The 19,006-nt window shown below is 39.5% G+C and overlaps 1 protein-coding gene across 7 annotated transcripts in view; it reads left to right on the top strand.

Annotated features, from left to right (window-relative positions):
- The window catches only part of acaca (acetyl-CoA carboxylase alpha), a 31,489-nt gene extending 12,795 nt beyond the window's left edge, over window positions 1–18,694 (top strand). For 2 of the 7 annotated variants that reach the window (XM_040014622.1, XM_040014620.1), the window contains exons 28-55: window positions 2,085–2,108; window positions 2,523–2,672; window positions 2,988–3,131; window positions 3,230–3,332; window positions 3,425–3,532; window positions 3,682–3,738; window positions 4,025–4,069; window positions 5,194–5,235; window positions 5,838–6,053; window positions 6,174–6,329; window positions 6,423–6,647; window positions 7,458–7,613; window positions 7,709–7,855; window positions 8,232–8,501; window positions 8,955–9,052; window positions 9,224–9,344; window positions 9,503–9,613; window positions 11,649–11,792; window positions 11,895–12,015; window positions 12,974–13,070; window positions 13,206–13,302; window positions 13,409–13,544; window positions 13,619–13,796; window positions 13,878–13,990; window positions 14,638–14,792; window positions 15,562–15,732; window positions 16,765–16,901; window positions 17,044–18,694. In XM_040014622.1, the coding sequence (XP_039870556.1) occupies window positions 2,085–2,108; window positions 2,523–2,672; window positions 2,988–3,131; window positions 3,230–3,332; window positions 3,425–3,532; window positions 3,682–3,738; window positions 4,025–4,069; window positions 5,194–5,235; window positions 5,838–6,053; window positions 6,174–6,329; window positions 6,423–6,647; window positions 7,458–7,613; window positions 7,709–7,855; window positions 8,232–8,501; window positions 8,955–9,052; window positions 9,224–9,344; window positions 9,503–9,613; window positions 11,649–11,792; window positions 11,895–12,015; window positions 12,974–13,070; window positions 13,206–13,302; window positions 13,409–13,544; window positions 13,619–13,796; window positions 13,878–13,990; window positions 14,638–14,792; window positions 15,562–15,732; window positions 16,765–16,901; window positions 17,044–17,170 (3,649 nt within the window). In that variant the 3' untranslated portion in view covers window positions 17,171–18,694. The remainder of the gene's footprint in view (window positions 1–2,084; window positions 2,109–2,522; window positions 2,673–2,987; window positions 3,132–3,229; window positions 3,333–3,424; window positions 3,533–3,681; window positions 3,739–4,024; window positions 4,070–5,193; window positions 5,236–5,837; window positions 6,054–6,173; window positions 6,330–6,422; window positions 6,648–7,457; window positions 7,614–7,708; window positions 7,856–8,231; window positions 8,502–8,954; window positions 9,053–9,223; window positions 9,345–9,502; window positions 9,614–11,648; window positions 11,793–11,894; window positions 12,016–12,973; window positions 13,071–13,205; window positions 13,303–13,408; window positions 13,545–13,618; window positions 13,797–13,877; window positions 13,991–14,637; window positions 14,793–15,561; window positions 15,733–16,764; window positions 16,902–17,043) is intronic. The other 5 variants (XM_040014621.1, XM_040014623.1, XM_040014624.1 and 2 more) reach the window with 5 other exon arrangements.
- Window positions 18,695–19,006: the final 312 nt, after the last annotated feature.

Raw genomic sequence — 19,006 nt, 5'->3', positions numbered from 1 at the left:
CTGCGTGTTAGCAGCGGGACCTGCAATGATGTGCTGCAGTTGCTGCTTATGCCTGTGTTTCTAAATAGAGGAACCTGAATTTTTCCTGTCTTACAGTTTTCTACAACATTTTATTATCTCTTTTTTTTTTTTTAAATCCCAAGTGAAGGTGTAGCATGGCTGCATAAAACTTTCATGACCTATTATACTGTAACTGTTAAAAGATAAAGAATACTTATTATTAAGTACAGTGGATATAAATAGCATACTCACCCTAGTTAAAATGCCAAGCATCTGAGAAATAAAAATTAAAACCACAATAAATAATTCTCAACTTTTGGTACCTTTAATGTGACCTATAACCTGTACAATTCAATTGAAGAAACAAATCAGCATAATAAGCTGGTTGCATAAATGTGCACAACCTTTAATTCAGCTGTCTGCAAGAAACTTGAAGGGTTTCTTGTGACTGGTGGTAGAAATGTTTTGAGTTCTGTCCACTCCACTAACACTTAAGTTTCCAGCTAAAGAAAAGCAGCTCCAAAGCATGATACTGCCAACACCGTGCTTCACCTTAAGTACTGGTAATGCATAGAGTGGTTTTAGCACCAAACGTTCTGTATGAAATTGTGCCAAAAAGTTCAACCTTCAGACCGTATCACATTTTTCCCACAAGCTTTTAGGAGACTTGTGTATGGATGTTTTCTTTGTCAGAATAGGCTTCAGTCTTGCAACACTAGCCCATAGTATAGACATGGTGTAAATGTCAGCAAAATCTTATTAGGACAGCTGAACTTTATGCGAGGTTAACGAGAGTCTCTAATTGATGACAACTGTGTACTCAAGAAAACTGAATGCCACGTTTAAATTAAAAGGTGCTTCAGTAATGTACTAGTTTTAGAGGTGTGCATTTTTATGCAGCCAGCTTATTGTACATTTTTTATGTTTACATTTTTTTCCCCATAACAGATTGGTTTGTTTTTCTCTTGAGTCGTACAAGTTATAGGTCACAATAAAGGTGGGAAGAATTTTTATAATGATTTATTGTTGTCTCATTATTTTTTTCCCCCAGCAGGGATGTGTGCACTTTTTATATCCACGGTCCCTGTTTTGTTTTTTTGTTTTTTTTTTCCTACCTCTGTGTCACTGTTCGCCATTGTTTTTCCTGTAAATGTTGTCATGTGCAAAAAAAGAAGGTATTTTTCACCACTGAAAATACTTTTCTTGGTTTGTTAAAACAGGACTGAGCAATTAAGCAATTGAGAATCAAGAGTTTCAGGTCACGTGCTCTTGCTTAAGTTCTGAGGGGAAAAAAAAACATCTGGCACAAAAAAAGTCAGAAGTTATTGTACATGCTCAGTATTTGAAAAGGTTTTTAACAGACACAGTACTGTGGCATTTCTGTTGCACTCACTCAGTTTCAGCAGCTGGGTTCAGTTCGTCCATGTGTGATTGCATGTTTTGTGTATTTTTTGTTTGTTTCAATGCATTTGCTTGTGGTTACTAAGTAGTGCTTATTTTTTGAAATCCTTGCACTCATCCATCCGCATGCTTGTGTTTTACTGTGTATAAATTAACCTTCATTTTTGCATCATTATTTGTGACATACAGAACGGCATGAGAGTGTGACGTGATCCGCTCTTTGTTCAGAGTTAGTCTCTGAACAGGGTTTGTTTGTTTGTTTGTTTCTTTTTGGATCACGTGATGCATGTGTAGAGGAAGCAGTTAAGTAGCAAAATGTGTGTTTATTGTGAGAAAGAGTTATTTACCATAATTTTACCATTCATTACATCCATTTCTATATGCAGTGGATGCATACAAGATTCTGAAACTCCACCCATGAAATTTTCCAGTCCCCCCCCTCCCAAACAAACACACACACACATACAGAGCACCAAGGATACAAATGTAATTGGCTGCATTTACATCAGATGTGTTTCTCGTTAATCTTTTTATGTGTGAAGTCACAGAATAATTTGATTGTTCCTGGTGCAAAAATATGTTAAGGGACACATATAATCACATGCACACATTGCTACACCTTAAATGTCTTCCTTCTGATGCCTGTCACTAACCACTTGATAATCAATGTTATTTGATTGCAGAGGGAACATCCCCACTCTAAACAGGTAAAACATTCTTTTAATTGCATCAACTACCGATGACTAGCTAGCTGGATGAATAAAGCTGTAATTCAAGTTGAGATTAATTATCTAGTTGTTGGTTATAAAGCTGTTTTATGTGTTTAGATTTAGTAACTTTGGTCTAGTCTGGTTGATAATTGCAGAGTAATTTAATTTTACTGACATCTGCATGGCCTATGGCATTCAACCTTTCTGCCAAAAAATGTCTTTACTGATGGGTGCCTGTTTCTGTTGAAATGACTGCTCTGTGTCTAACTGCTGCGTGTATGTGCTTCAGTATTGTGCAAGTTTAAGATAACTTATGTATGTCATATAGTTTAAGATGATCACATAAAATTTTGGTAGAAATCATATACTAGTACGCATCTCCAAAACTGAAACCTCTGACTGTCCTGCCAGGAAAATGTTTCCTTCAGTCCTGGAAAATCTTAAAGTCATGGACACTAAATTAGAGGAAACTAAACCCCAGGACCCTAAAGCACCAGAAAATGAATCACAGGATGATAATGCTGAGAAGAAAAATGCATCAGATTTGGATACTGTGGACAGGTTTGACACATAAGCCCTCTCGAGTGCTTATACAAGCTGTAACTTTGGGGTTGCCTGCTTACAATCAAAGGACTAACACACATCAAAATGAAACTTGGATACTTGAGGGGTCATTCTGGTGGTTTTACGTTGTCTTGTTCTCTGCAAAGCGGTGTTATCGTAACAGGATATATCTAAATGTCCTTGCCTACGGTATAGCTCTTTTCCTATGTTCATTCCTTGGTGGCGTTTTGTTACTACTTGTTTTTTTTTGTTTGTTTTGGGTTTTTTTTAAACATTCGAGCCTTTTTTAATATTTCTCTGTCTACACCTTAGGATGTCATTCTCATCCAACCTGAATCACTACGGCATGGTGCACATGGCCAGTGTGAGCGACGTTCTGCTTGACACGTCTTTTACACCACCCTGCCAGCGCATGGGAGCCATGGTGGCTTTCCGCAGCTTCCAGGAGTTCACCAAGTCAGTCCTTGTGTAAAAGAATTCTAAACTTGAGTGGTTTTTATTGGGAGGTAAAAGTATCACTAATCGTTTTTATTTATTTTTTAAATATTTTATAGGAACATAACGGATATGTTGAGCTGCTTCTCTGACTCTCCTCCACAAAGTCCAACCTTCCCAGAAGGAGGCAATCCCGTGCTGTACGGTGAAGAGGACAACAAGGTGAAGAGGGCAGACTTGCACTAGTCACTAGCCTGTCACTGACCCCTATAATTAAGGATTCGAATTAGATGTGTATTTGCTTTGTCACCCAGAGTATCCAGGATGAGCCTATCCATATCCTGAATGTTGCTATAAAGACTGACAGCGACATTGATGATGATGGCCTGGCAGCTATGTTCCGGGAATTCACTCAGTCAAAGGTGGGAGACATCTACAGGAAAAACCTTGTATCTTGTCAGTTAAGAAAATGGATTAGAATATATGAGATGACTTAGCTCGTTCTTATCATCCTGACTATAAATATATATATTTATTTCTTTTTTTTAACAACATTTTTTTCTTATTCCAGAAATCTCTGCTGTTTGAACATGGCATCCGAAGGTTGACTTTCCTCGTGGCTCAAAAGGTGAGGCTTCTGATTTAAAACTTAAAACTCAGAAAACCATCCATCTTCACCATCAGCTGCCTTGCATGCCATCAGTTCGGCACTACTGAACCGCATGTACCAAAATATCAGAAATAAACTGAGCTTGCATCTGATCTTTTTGTTACCACTAATATTTTATTAATTTATGTGTGGCAATACTGTAGTAATTGTGGTAATAATTTGCATTTGAAATTTAGCTGGTTTTCCTCTTTTGTCTCTGTATCTCCTTCTGCATGCCTTGCTTTTGCTGCATTTTTGATGACAGGATTTCAGGAAGCAAGTCAACTGTGAGGTGGACCAAAGGTTTCATGTAAGTAATGGAAGGCAGAAGAATTCTGTCGTCAACAGTGCATTTGTTTCACAACCAACACAAATTACATAGGAAATGCAAAATATCACTGTAGATGTTGTTGGAAACGCCACCTACAGGAGGTAGATTAATGATAGTGTATTAACATGCATACACTAATTCTGTTTAGCACAGACTTTTTTAATCTTTGCCATCCTGCAGCTGCTTTTTTTTGTTTGTTTGTTTGTTTTTTTACAGCTCGGTTATACCAGCTTAAATAAATCACACAGATTGTGAGCTCATCATTTTTAGATGGAAATGCCCTATTAGTGATGGGACCACACATTTTAGCCACATAAGAGTTTGAACCCCCAGATGTGGCAGTTTTGTGATGTACCATTTGTCTTTCAGAGTTTGACATATTATCAAGAGACCAGTTGCATTTAGATGACAGGGATTTGAATAGAAAAGACAAAGTCATTGTCATAATAACAGATGTCCCTATCATTGTGGCCGCTACTGTTTTATGCATGCTCACTCTGAAAAGATTTTTCTTCAGTTCACTATATTGCAGTGGGTCATTTGCAATCAGTGTTAAATCATAGCTATGAAGGTTTACACTGTGTATACTTTTGCCAGTCATCGGATTATTATGTAGCTTGTGGTGTGATGAGGGCGTCTCCAATCCATCTGGCATTATTTTGGCAAGTGGGAGACTTCATGTGATAACATCAGACAGGCCTACCAGGCATTATTCAGAGAATCACTGGATCTCTCAAAGGAGGACATGTTTTATGCATTAGAATGTAATGGGTGCTTATATGTTGAGCCCATTGCTATTATTATGTTAGCCCTCTGCTTTGGTGAATACATAGTGATTTCTTGATAGGTAAATTATCGCAGTAAAAGAACACAGGGCCCCCTGCGTGTCGATTAAGGTCCTAATTGTGACTGTTCCTTTCCATATAGCTATTTCAGCAAAGATCATAATGGCTTTTTTTGAGCTGCTGTAATTAGGCACAGTTGGTGAAAGTCTAATTAATTTGTCATTCTTAACACAGAATTGCTGTCTTTATAGAAAATGTAATCTGTTATGTACAACATTTTGATTCATTTATTTCTTTGTCTTATGATTATTTACACAGAGGGAATTTCCTAAATTTTTCACATTCCGTGCCAGGGACAAGGTAGGTGCTCACATAACACAAATCCAAATCATCACTGTCATATAAAATGTATTTTTGCTTGAATGTCAAATTAATGTTGAGCCTATGGAGAAGGGACCTCTATTGGAAAGATGAATATACTGTGTATTTAATGCACATGTATGTCGGATTATTCCCATGACAATGAAACAGCCTGTTTAGGGAAAAAAAACAGACTGACCACCCGTTCCAAGCAGTGTTAACTTTCATTCAGTTGCAGTCAGTGATGGCTCTTCATTTCTGCTACTCCTGATAGTTTCACTACAATGACATGACTAAAACTCATTAAACTAATGAACTCTTTAATTATGTCCCCCATTTAAGAGAAATGACACCCATTAGCAGCTTTCTGAGATTGATATTGCCCATGACTTAATTTACTTAATACAGTGTGTGGCTCATGGGCGTCTTTTTACACTTAAACCAACTGAGCAATCGTGAAATTGCCAATTTAAACTGTGTCTGTTAATGTTAGAGGTGCTAGTTAAGAAAAAAACTGAGGTGCTCAGTAAAATATTGAAACAAACTTGTCTCTGCAGGACTGTGTTACTGTTTGTTATTGTATCCTGTCTGTTTCTCAATAGTTTGAGGAGGACCGGATCTATCGTCATTTAGAGCCTGCATTAGCATTCCAGCTGGAGCTCAACCGCATGCGGAATTTTGCTCTCACTGCCATTCCATGTGCCAATCACAAGATGCACCTGTATCTGGGTGCAGCCCGAGTGGAGGTGGGCACAGAAGTTACGGACTACCGTTTCTTTGTCCGTGCCATTATCCGCCACTCTGATCTGGTAACAAAGGTAAGATTACAAGCTGGGTTTTGGATGAGAAACTTTCTATTTTTTGCCTTTCATTTTTAGCCCCCAAATTCTGCCGTGTTCAGTGCTGTTGAGATTTATTTTTTCCTCCTCTTTTATTAGGAGGCCTCCTTTGAATACCTTCACAATGAAGCAGAGCGCCTGCTGCTGGAAGCTATGGATGAACTGGAGGTGGCTTTCAACAACACAACTGTGCGAACTGACTGTAACCATATCTTCCTCAACTTTGTCCCTACAGTCATCATGGACCCATCAAAGGTCTGGGAAAATATTACCCACAAATATCTGATTGACAGAGTAAATTACTGCCACTGTGTTTGCTTCCTGCTAATCTTTTCCTGTGAACTTCAGATCGAGGAGTCTGTGCGCTCCATGGTGATGCGTTACGGCAGCCGTCTGTGGAAGCTTCGAGTCCTGCAGGCCGAGTTGAAGATTAACATCCGCTTGACTCCAACGGGAAAGCAAATTCCCATCCGCCTCTTCCTTACAAATGAATCTGGCTACTACCTGGATATCAGCCTCTACAAGGAGGTCACTGATTCCCGAACGGGACAGGTGGGGCCCAAAGACCGACAGGTGGGGCACTCATACATCATCCATCTCATCTCCTTATTGTCCATTCACTGGTAAAGGGCATCAGCTCCTTCCTGGAAACCTCAGCTTGTAGAGTACAATTTACCAGACTCTGTTGTAAATTTCTCAGTTGTATATATCATAATAGAAACTTCAAGTTTTTATTATTTGGAGTAGAGATCCAGTATGGTGTCTTGCCCATAGCCCATTGGACAGTTCTTTTAGCAATATCTTTTTTCTAAACTCGGGTAACTCAGGTAAGATATGTGAGATTCATCAATCCAGCCGTCCATTCATCTTTCAGTGGTCACGGCCATCCATTCAGTAGTAAGGCAGTGCTGAAGAGATGAAAGCTACATGAAGCAATGAAGGAAGATTTCTGTCATCTTCAACACATTTCATGTCTTATTTTTGTCTTTTTCTCATGTTTGCTCTGTGGTGGCTTTAATGGTTCCATAATATAAGAGATTCACAGTTTGTTTTTTATGTGAAGACTGTTATATGGTTACCAACAAAAGTGACAGCTCGAAGTGTTTTAGCTGTACTCATTTCATGCATTAAAATGTAATATTGTTGGGAGGATAAATAATGAAGTAATAACACATACTAAAGTTGCAACATAGTGAGAGCGCTACATGAGAGGAATTCTTTTGATGTCCAGTAACTATGAGAAGTGCTTTTAATCATTATCACGTTTTTTTTAGTTGTTTTTTTTTTTCCTGTCATGTGTTTTCATCTTGATTTCATCTTAATGCCAAGGTTGTTGAAGAGATCATTGTATCACTAAAGTGACCACTTCTGGCCTTTTTCCAGATTATGTTCCAAGCATATGGAGACAAGCAGGGCCCCTTGCATGGCATGCTCATCAATACACCGTATGTTACCAAAGACCTGTTGCAGTCTAAACGCTTCCAAGCACAATCTCTGGGAACCACCTATGTCTACGACTTTCCAGAAATGTTCAGACAGGTACTGTACAAAAACGTGCCTATTATATTTAGCTTCTGCTTAGATGTACTAAATAATAACATATTAACATGCTGCCTATTTTATCCTATCTTCAGGCTCTGAAAAAGCTGTGGCATTCATGTCAGGCTTATGCCGACTTACCTCAGTGTCCTCTTCCTTCTGAGCTGCTCACCTTCACAGAGCTGGTTCTTGATGCTCAAGGTCAGCTGGTACAGATGAATCGACTGCCAGGGGGCAACGAGGTCCGTGTTTAAGCTTGAAGCATGAAAACAAACCTTGAAAAAGCAGGAATTTTTGACATTGACATTTTTTGACACACTCGCCTCTTATTTCAGAATGTACACATTTTCTTTTGCTCTGATGCAATAAAGATGGTAGTATAGATAAATAGACGACTGTATATATTATACTTCTATTTATTCCAAAGATGTAAAGCTGCGTTCTGATTCTGTCTTGATTCAACAAATATGGAGGATTTCACACTTTTTATTCCACCGTTGAGCAAACATGGTCAAAATCAGAAAAACAACTATGCAGCTAATGTGGATTATTTATTGTCTAATACTTACAGATATTCTGTATTTATTGGGTTAAAGTTTCCCTATTTGATCTCTCCAGATTGGCATGGTGGCATGGCGGATGACCCTGCGAACCCCAGAGTACCCAGCAGGACGCGAGATCATTGTCATAAGCAATGACATCACACACAAGATAGGCTCCTTTGGGCCCCAGGAGGACATGCTGTTCCTGCGAGCCTCAGAGATGGCTCGGGAAAGTGGCATCCCCCGACTCTATATTGCGGCCAACAGCGGTGCCCGCATCGGTCTGGCAGAGGAAATCAGACATATGTTTCATGTGGCCTGGCAAGATCCAGCTGATCCTTACAAGGTCAGCCAGCAGAGTCTCAGAGACATTAGGCTATACTTAAACTTTAATTTAAATGTGTATAGAATTATTGTTTTTATTTTAAGTGAAATCCACTAATCACTATTTGTAGATAATTATTGAGAATATCGTAATATTCCTAATACTTATTTTAGTAAGTTTTAGTTATTTAGTTTTCCATAATTCTAAAAGATTTTTTTGTTTCAGAATTGCTGTCATTATCTCAGTGTATTTGCATTTGAAGGTTTATTATTATGTATTAAGTATTTATTTTTTACTAAAGGTGTAGTATATAAATTCTGAGACTAATCTGTTCTCTCAATTATTTTTTTTGTTCTTTTTTTTCTGTCTTTTAAAAAAAAAATAATTCCTGACTTTTTGTCTGCTGCATCTTCATTTTTGTCAATTTTTAAGCTGTCAACATTATTTCATTTGCATGTTTTGTTTTTCCTACAGGGTTTCAAGTATCTCTACCTCACACCTCAGGATTACAAGAAGGTTTCAGCTCTAAACTCAGTGCATTGCGAACATGTGGAGGATGAGGGTGAATCGAGGTAATTTTTTTTTTTTTTTAAGTATGCATTAATAGTTAATTTTGTATGTGAGGATATGATTTTATAAGCTTGTAATCTTCAAGATTCAAACACAAGATGTGACAGATGGAGACAAAGGTAAGAGGGGGTCATCGCATCTGGATTTGAGTGAATGTATGTGTTGTCACGCAGGTACAAGATCACTGACATTATAGGTAAAGATGAGGGGCTGGGTGTGGAGAATCTGAGAGGGTCGGGAATGATTGCCGGAGAATCCTCTCTGGCTTATGAGGAGATCATCACGATGAATCTGGTAAGATTCAAGTGCGCACTTGTGTGCAAACACACATTCATATATGTAGTCTGCTGCTTTGCCTTAAGTTTGTATGTTCTGTTAAGAAGAAAGACTTGCTGTATGTAAAGACGTGAAAAGCTGGATGGTTGCTTATTGGAAATCTTGCACTCCTCTAGGTCACATGCCGAGCCATAGGTATTGGAGCCTATCTGGTGAGGCTTGGACAGAGGACCATACAAGTGGACAACTCCCACATCATCCTTACTGGAGCTGGAGCCCTCAATAAGGTGAAATGGGTCATTTTTGTGTAATTTAGATACAGTAGAATACAGTGATGGTGCCTTTCTGCTGTTGTAGAAGAAAAACATGATTGTGTTGTACACATGTGCACTCTGCTTCTCCTGTAATGGGGAGTGAACACCAAATGAGCTGTTTCTAAATTCATATAATTAATGCATCTGCGCTTTAATGAGCAAACCAATATATATTCATTAGTTGACTTTTAAATTTTTCAGCTAATATGGCAGGAAGGTCAAATGGGTCTTTTATGTTTTTCGTCCTTTTTTTTTTTTTTGAATTATGAAAAAAATGTAACAGAAAACAGTGTGTGCTTTGATGATTTTATTTTTATTTTTTGGTTTATATGGCTTGTTCCCCCCTCCCTGTTTGAGCAATTTTGAAGCTCATTCCCTCTGCCTTGCTGTGTTCTACTGGGATTCCCTTTCCGATCCCAGCCACAGGCCTGGCTGCCACTCAAAGTGGAATAATTGAAAGCGCACCATGAAGTTGTATTTGCATAGAAATAGAGTGACATGCCAGAGGCTGCAGTGCAGGACACCCATATCATTTGTTTTTAATCAGAATGAAAAGTTTTGCTGATGCAGATTGTTTTTTGGTTTTTTTCTCGCCTGTATACACTTGATTAGTGTGTGTCTGTGTGCGTGTCTGCACGCATCACTGCCTCCTTTTGGCTTGCTACCCATTCTCTGTCCTTGTCAGTGCATTAAGATGATTTCATTTCAAATTGGATGACAGTTCACAACATGACAAACCATGCAAATGGCCCAATGATGGTATATCTATTTGCTGGAAGCTCAATTGTTTTTAGATTGTCCCACTGTTTTGCTCCATTTGTAGGAGCAGCATCACAATAATGGTTACTGACAAATGTCCACAATATAGAGGTGATGAATAGCAACACATTTTTTTTGTTTTTATTTGGAGAAAATGATTTTAACCAGCAACACTGATTTAAGATTTTTTTTTTTTTTTTTTTTTTTTTTTTTTTTGGCCTGCTCATTTATCATGTGACTTCCTGGCTATTAACTGAAACTTAATAGAGAGCAGGAGGCTGCCACCCAGAGATCATCATTTCATTAACTGCTGGAAAGAACTCCTATTTTCATGGGGAATGGATAGTAACTACTAGCACAAATACCCCAGCGAGCTGTTGCTACCACTTGGTGCCTCGTTTTCTTCCTTCCAATCATCTCCCTTCGTTCCTCCTCCTTTGTCTCCTCCTCTTCTCTCCGCAGTGGAATCTTAATGAATCTGGCGATGGCCAGAGGCACAGGGGTTTTGTGTATGTCAAGGTGACTGCAATGTTTCTTGGGGCAGCCAGCTTTCCTGACAGCTTTAGGAGAGTGCCCTAGATTTGTAGCCAGATACATAACCATTAATGGTAATAAAAAAAGTAAATGATGGCTGAAAAGGTGAGAGCTGAGGGTAGGGATTGAGCTCCTCTCTGATTTTTATAGAAGCATGTCAGGGCCCTGCCACCTGTTCTGAGATGCTTATGAAAATAAGGTGGGCTGGAAGTGAGATTTTATGGCTTCAGGTTGGCAAAGGAACAACATGAAGATAAAATAAGTTTGGTGGCTCTAAATGTATACAGATACATTGGTTTTTGTTGCACACCAGAAATGGATGTAAGCCAGTATAATGAATTAGGTTTTCTTGTTAAGAAAGGGACGTGTTAATTCATGCAATGTGTTAGGAAATCGGCTATGAAGAGAAGCAGGCGCTGTCCCCAAAAATGTGACTACTGTGAAAGAGGGGTATCGACAAGGCTGCCGTAATCTGGATACACAGACTAGAAACTTGTTTACAACACTTCCTGTTGTCAGCCAGTGTTGCGCAACAGTATTCTGACTTAGTTTGAGACTAGTTTTTAAAGGGTAAATCCACATTCTGTTCAATTAAGCGGGAAACTAATGCTTCAGGTTTTGAAACATTGCCTTCTTTAGTTGCCTGATCTAAAATAAAATACCTTTGTCAAACATTTCCCCAGAAATCCATACATTTGTCCTTTTCCTACATTAGGTGCTGGGCAGAGAAGTGTATACATCCAACAACCAGCTCGGTGGAGTTCAGATCATGCACAACAATGGTGTCACTCACTGCACTGTTTGCGATGACTTTGAGGGAGTCTTCACTCTTTTGCAGTGGCTGTCCTACATGCCCAAGGTAACAGCTCGATGTTTAGAACGTATGTAAATATAATAATGTAATGTACAATTTCATTTAATAATGTGATATCATGATCATAATGAGTGATCTTTTCCTCAGTGTAAATCTAGCCCAGTGCCCATCCTCAATGCCAAGGATCCCATAGATCGACCGGTAGAGTTTGTACCTACCAAGGCTCCTTATGACCCTCGCTGGATGTTGGCAGGACGCCCCAGTCAGAGTGAGTGCCTAATGTGGACGTATTTAAATTTGATTATGAAAATGTTTGGACTAGCAAATCGATTCTCGAGTAATATTTGTGTATTTAAAAAAAAAAAATGCAGACCTTCTATTCACTGTAGCTTCTTTGTTACTCTGTATTAAATGCCCAGTTTTATTTACTAGAAATCATCCTATTAATTATTAATGCTATTGATGTTATAATTCTGAACATAGTCAAAAAAAGCTGTAGTGATTTGTTTAGCATCTAAGCTCTCAAATCTAAGCTTTGACTATAAAAATAATGTATACACTTCACTTTTCCTCTAATGATCATTAATATTGCTTCATCAGCAGTTGTTAAAAAGTCAAGCCACATTTTCTTTTGTGTTATTTAAAGTAAATATAAAGATTTATTATTTCAGCCTGATAGCCTAAGAGTTAAAGGTTGAAATAATTCATTACAAGAGAAAGGCTATTAAGAAACTAAGCAAGAAACAGTGAAGCCTAACACCATGCCGCCAAAGGCCAGATCAGCACCAAAATTGATGCAGTGTGTTTTACACTGCAGGTCAGGACTGAGCAGGTTCCACATCAGTGTAATTACTGCTTGGGATGGCAAAGAGATCGGGGAACCGTGTGGGAAGCCAGTCAACGTCTGGTAGTGATGAGTGGCCAAGCTTAATTGAATGGTAACCTCTTAGGCTGGGCATGTTTCTTGGGGTGTACAGGCAGAAAAAGAGCTGAGCAAGTCTGCTTATACAGTCATCTATCACGGGCGGTGCCAAGATGACAGATCCTGCGAATATACACGCTGAGTCTGCACACAGAAGAAAGCTAGGGATTTTAAAAATATCACGAGAAGAGAGAATGCTTTTTGGAAGTGGATCTGATTGTGTTGCATTTAGAATTTTCATTAATTAACTTCACTTTTTGCCTTTATTTACTCTGTGCATGTATTCTGCTCTCTCTCAATAAAGCTCCAAAGGGTTCCTGGCAGCTTGGCTTCTTCGACCATGGCTCTTTCATGGAGATCATGCAGCCGTGGGCTCAGAGTGTAGTGGTAGGCAGAGCCAGGTAAGTCCCAAATAAAACCAGGTTACACATCACTAAACGTTATTGATTTACAAAACAAAACAAAAAAATCGATTAGCTTTTAAAAATCATATCAAAGTATTTTGTAGATTTTAACAGTGGATGGCCTCTTTACAGACTCGGTGGGATACCGACTGGAGTTGTTGCTGTGGAAACCAGGTCAGTGGAACTGTCGATCCCAGCTGATCCAGCCAATTTAGACTCTGAGGCTAAGGTAAGGGTCACTGAGTGTGTATATATTCAAGAATGAACAGGCACACAACACATTCACAGACACCTTTGTACTGATACCGCTTCTTTCGTTTTTATTTTATATTTAGCTCATCCAACAGGCAGGACAGGTGTGGTTCCCAGATTCTGCTTTCAAAACTGCTCAGGCCATTAAGGACCTAAACCGGGAGGGCTTACCTCTCATTGTGTTTGCCAATTGGAGGGGCTTTTCTGGAGGGATGAAAGGTACTTCTGCCTCAGTCACCAACCAATTAGTGGTTGAACCCTATCTTCATCTAATATGGTTTTATCCTCTTTAGATATGTACGACCAAGTGCTGAAATTCGGGGCCTACATTGTGGATGGGCTGAGAGAGTACAAGCAGCCAGTATTGGTTTATATCCCCCCGCAGGCTGAGCTGAGAGGAGGCTCCTGGGTCGTTATAGATCCCACCATCAACCCCCGGCACATGGAGATGTACGCCGACAAGGACAGCCGGTGAGCTTTGGAGAAAAGGAGGCAGATTTTTATTTTTTTTAATACCTTGTCTTTCCTCACTTAAATCCTTTCTGTTTCCAGAGGTGGTGTGTTGGAGCCTGAAGGGACAGTCGAGATCAAGTTTAGAAGGAAGGATCTGGTCAAGACCATGAGAAGAGTAGATCCAGTCTACATGGGCTTGGCTGAAAAATTGGGTAAGCCCCACACTTGAAATCTGAGTATTCCTCTTTAGGGCTATCTCTCTTCCTCCCCGTTTGGCCTTACCTTCATTTAAGGGAGAAGCAAAAGGTGTGAGCATATATGCTTTCCCTGTCATTCTTGATTTTGTGTCATCTTTTTTGCATTCCCCTGGGAGATGTGTCGGTCACAACCTGCTCAGATTAATCACTAGCTCTACTGTCTCTCCCATGCAGACTATTGATTTTTTTTTTCCCCTTGGACCAATGCTGCAATTTCTTGGAGCTTTCGGCATAGTGATGGTTTACTGTGAGGGTTTTGGGAGCTCATCTGTCTGCTCTGAGAGAAGTGAGGGTTTGGGGGCGGTGCTAGAATAAAACACTATTAGCAGAAGTTGATTCCCAACTACATTCTCATAGAGAACCTGTGTTTATGTATAACATACCAAAAGGCAAATACAGGACTACTATGCAACTGCCTGCATAAAAAATATATATAGGCTGATAGTACAGAGGTAAACAGAAAATACAGTTACATATACGTGCTCAGAAATGTAGATAAGCACATGCACTTTTGATTGCTGATCCCTAAATTCAACTTTTTAGAATAATCCAGTGAGCTATGCCTAATATGCTTCATGCTATTACTCTGAAACTTCCAACAGGAACCCCAGAGCTGAGCCCTCCTGATCGCAAAGAGCTGGAAACCAAACTTAAGGAGCGTGAGGAGTTTCTTTTGCCCATCTACCATCAGGTGGCTGTACAGTTTGCGGACCTCCATGACACCCCAGGTCGCATGCAAGAGAAGGGGGTCATCACGGTGAGAGCTAACACTATCACATGTGCACATATGAAGGTGTAGTCTGTGAATAACCTGAAAAGCCCATAGGGGAGTATCAGTCTAGCTGCTGCTGCACCTGCCTAGTGAATAATGTTTGGTCTCAACAGGCTGCGAGATTCATCCTTATAATTATCTTCTGATGACCCTGGTCTATCACCTTAGCAACTACAGAGCAGCCTTAGGCAGACCCCATCTCATTCTGTGCCTTCACAGACCCATCTTTCACATACAAATACACACAGATACACACTTTGCTCACATGACCAGAGGGGTGTTTTACAGATGGATGGCAGTCGGGGTGTTTTTTTTTTTTTCTCTTCCCCTCTTTCCTGCCCTACATGCTATATACAGGAGAGGATTATTACCTATTCTAAAGTATACTAGCACGGAAAAGGAGAACAGACATCCTCAGACCATCAGTTCACTGTAATGTGAAGAACCGCATGTGTTATTAACACACCAATCCGCTTTACAACAATTACATTTTAAATGTGTCGAATTAGATTTTATTTTATTAAGGCTGAATGAAACCTATAAATTCATTGACATTTGTGGCAAAGCAGACAGTTTTTAAGCCAGGTAATACAGTGGTCTACTTAATTAGTGCTACCTGAGTGCCACACCTTTGGCTTCACTTGATAGAGAAGGCAATACTCCACATTAAAATTGGCATTCAGCAGGATTAAAACGTAGCTCTTCATGATACCAGCTCTTTGTAACGCTAGATGCTTGTCTTTTGCCTCTTCAGGATATCCTAGAATGGCAGACATCCCGTCAGTTCTTCTACTGGCGTCTGCGGCGTCTGCTGCTGGAGGAAACCGTAAAGAGGAAGATCCAGGTGGCCAACAGCGAGCTGACAGATGGGCAGATCCAGGCGATGTTGCGCCGCTGGTTTGTGGAGGCCGAGGGGGCTGTAAAGGTAAAAAGTATTTTGTTGGCGTTTTTAGGTTTTGTTGTAAAATCGTTCAATATGTATTGGCTCTGAGTGAAAAGTATGATAATATGGAAGGATGTGGTGGTTCATAAATTTTAAAGTTTGACTTTAGAGAGCGAGGGGATCGTGTAGAATTCATTCAAAATAAAAACTTTGAATATTTAAAATACTGGTAAATTCTAGTTATTTTCACAGTAGACTGAAACCAGAATTGTGGAATAACAAAATATCTGTCATGTAGTGAACCTTTTCATCATGTCCACACAACCACACAGAATTGTAGACATTTCTGCTTTTCAGTGCCTTTCATGTTAGATTTTTTTTTTTTTTTTGTAATGTCTCATTGTGTATCGCTCTGTGAAAGTCATCATCTTTCCTTCCTTCCTTCTGTGCTTCCTTGCTTCTAAGGCTCAGAGCTCCAGCCGCTGGGGTGACAGGAGTCAGCTCAGTGTTTGAGATCTCTTAAGAAGTGGCCTTCTTGTTAGCTAATACATTACCCTAATCAGGACTGGCTGTCTTAAGCCACAATTAATCACGGCCCTGGCACGTGCAGATAGGAGAGCAACACGCTGTTTCTTAATTAAAAGCAAACAGATTAAAAATGATTAATAAGGGCGTTAAATGTTCTTGTGGACCTCAAGCAGGACTGTTCATAAAAAGGCAAGAGCCCATTAAACCCCCAAATCTTCACTAAGCCCTCCAGCCTGGCTTTGTTTGGGAACAGAAAATGCCAGCACTCATGAATACTAATTTTTCCATCAGGTCCAGTCAGCAAGACATCAGGCCCCCACTTTGTGCCTGTCCATCTTTTTTGTTGTTGTTGATGTTGATATTTATTTGTTGATTCATGATATTTTGCTAATTTTATCTTTTAATATGGTGTGTAACTTTTAATTGCTTTTACTTCCATTCATTGTTGCATCATGAAAAAAAGTGGGATTTTCAGGCTTTATATATGCTTAAATGCTGCATACAATGATTCATTTTCTGTCCTTTAACGCTCTCTGTGTTCTGCAGGCCTATCTGTGGGATAACAATGAAGAAGTGGTGGCATGGCTGGAGAGGCAGCTAGCTGAAGAAGAGGGTGCGAGATCAGTCATCGACGAGAACATCAAGTACATCCGCAGAGACCACATCCTCAAGCAGATTCGCAGGTGATCATTCAAAGCTGTGCAACAGCGCAAACTGCTGCTGAGTGCTGGAATTAAATAGCTCATTTTCTCCTTTCTTAACCTTCATTCGCCCACCTGACAGGCTCATTTTCTTTTGTTTCCCTCTCTTTTTTTTTTCTCCCAGCCTTGTTCAAGCCAATCCAGAGGTTGCCATGGATTCTATTGTGCACATGACCCAGCACATCTCACCTACTCAGAGAGCAGAAGTGGTACGTATCCTGTCCACTATGGAGACATCAGCATCCTCCTAGTGGGGGCCTGTCTTTGCCCATGCTTGGCTTAAAGCCCAGCTTAGGCCATAGTCAGACCTAAACAGAGCCTGGTTCAACCTGATCTGGAGATTGAGGCTAGAGGAGCCAGCGTGATGACCGCTGGCAGCAGCCACGTTGTTAATGAACCGCTGGCAATGATTCTCAGTGATCAAGAGTTGACTGACATCATTTATAACATTTTGTAAATGGCAGTACACATGTGCTAGTGTTTAAGATGAATTCATGTGTTTTGTACTGAAGAGCAATTAAAAGAATGACAATGTAGAAATATCTAGTGAATTTAATTTAATAATACGTTTGGAGTTTACACAGATGACTCGAGAGGATGTCTATGCTTCCATGATAATCCATGCTTTTCAACTGGAGTGTTCCCAAGTATAAATTAAACACGCTGTTCTTAAAAAGACACCTAGGTTTGTGACATACGCTTGCTAAGATTTGCAAGCGTTTTGATGACCAGCTCAACAGTGGCGACACATTGATAGAGGAGTTAGAAAGAAAGGGTTTTTTTTACACTCCTAAGCATGGAGCACTTAGTTACTGAACAAAGACAGAATTGAACAGGGGAGCTCAGCAGGGAGCAGCAGAAAGGTCCCTTTTAAACCCCAACTATTGCACAGTTACCCTGCAGTGAGCAATGGGCAGCTCGCCTCACAACAAAACCACAGCTGTCCCCTTCACACAGTAAATGCTGCTTTAGAGGCACTTTAGTGCTTACTGTTCCCTTACATTGCAGCCAGAATCAAGCCTGCATTTGAAATGTTGCATCTAGCATGCGTGCAAACATAAATGCACAAAGGGAAACAAACAGTAACGCACGGAGAGTTGACGAAAGCTTGAATACGAAATGGAGACGGAGTTTAAAACGTAAGCTTGCTCAGAAAGATCTTTTTTCCTCTTTTTTTGACAGCTGTTGAGTCTTAAGTTAAGCTTGTTCTAAATTTATGTTTTATTTGTTTGAGTTTCTGATTTTTTTTCTAAAGAGATGTATTTGAATTAACAATCAAATGGCCAAATCTTTTAAAAATGTCTGTGAAATGATAAAAGCTACTGTTCACATATACGTTACATTTTAACTGTAATCAACTGTTGCTGAAGTTTTTACGTCTGGTGTATGAAATGTTGTTTATTTTTACCATTTAAACCAGTCTTCTGAATCACATATTCGACTGTATTTGTGTTATGATAGAAAGACAACCTGTTGTTAGGAACTGAGTACATAATGCTAATAATAACAACAGCTAAAGGGCACTACATTGTTAAATTTAGACTTTTGGATCATTGTGTCAATGCCCTGCTGAATACCAATGTTGGCAATGTGAAATGGCTTCATAGTTATTGCTGTGCCTTTTCTGTGTGTGCGTGTTGACACCTGTACTGACAAGCTTCCCAGCTGCTTTCTAAGTAACTGGATGTTTCCTAATTGAAGACGGAAAATAATCTCCACTGATGACGATGTGCTCTAAATGTAACTTCAACTTTAAATAAAGCTTACCCAACTTAGTTTAAAGTTTTTTGATTTTTTTTTTTTTTTTAACAAATGTCTTGTTTTCAAGAATTTATGCTAATTTAATTTGTCAATTATTTTTCTGTATCGATGATTCCGGCGACTGATAATCACATCACTGGAAGCCTCGTTAATTCCAGTAGTCAGAACAAAGTCTGTGACTCTGGAGAGACATTTTCTGATTATTTGAAAATGATAGTCTTCCCATTCCTCAATCCACAGATGATTAAAGTGCCATTTTTCTCTTTGGCTTTTAAACTTCAACAGTATTAAGGAGGATGAAGCAGATCAAACAAATATTGAGGGAT

Source organism: Simochromis diagramma, unplaced genomic scaffold (genome assembly GCF_900408965.1).
Source record: "Simochromis diagramma unplaced genomic scaffold, fSimDia1.1 OVJJ01000676.1, whole genome shotgun sequence".
Lineage (NCBI taxonomy): Eukaryota > Metazoa > Chordata > Actinopteri > Cichliformes > Cichlidae > Simochromis > Simochromis diagramma.
The sequence above is the reverse complement of the archived record's forward strand: the minus strand, read 5'-3'. Positions and strand labels throughout refer to the sequence as shown.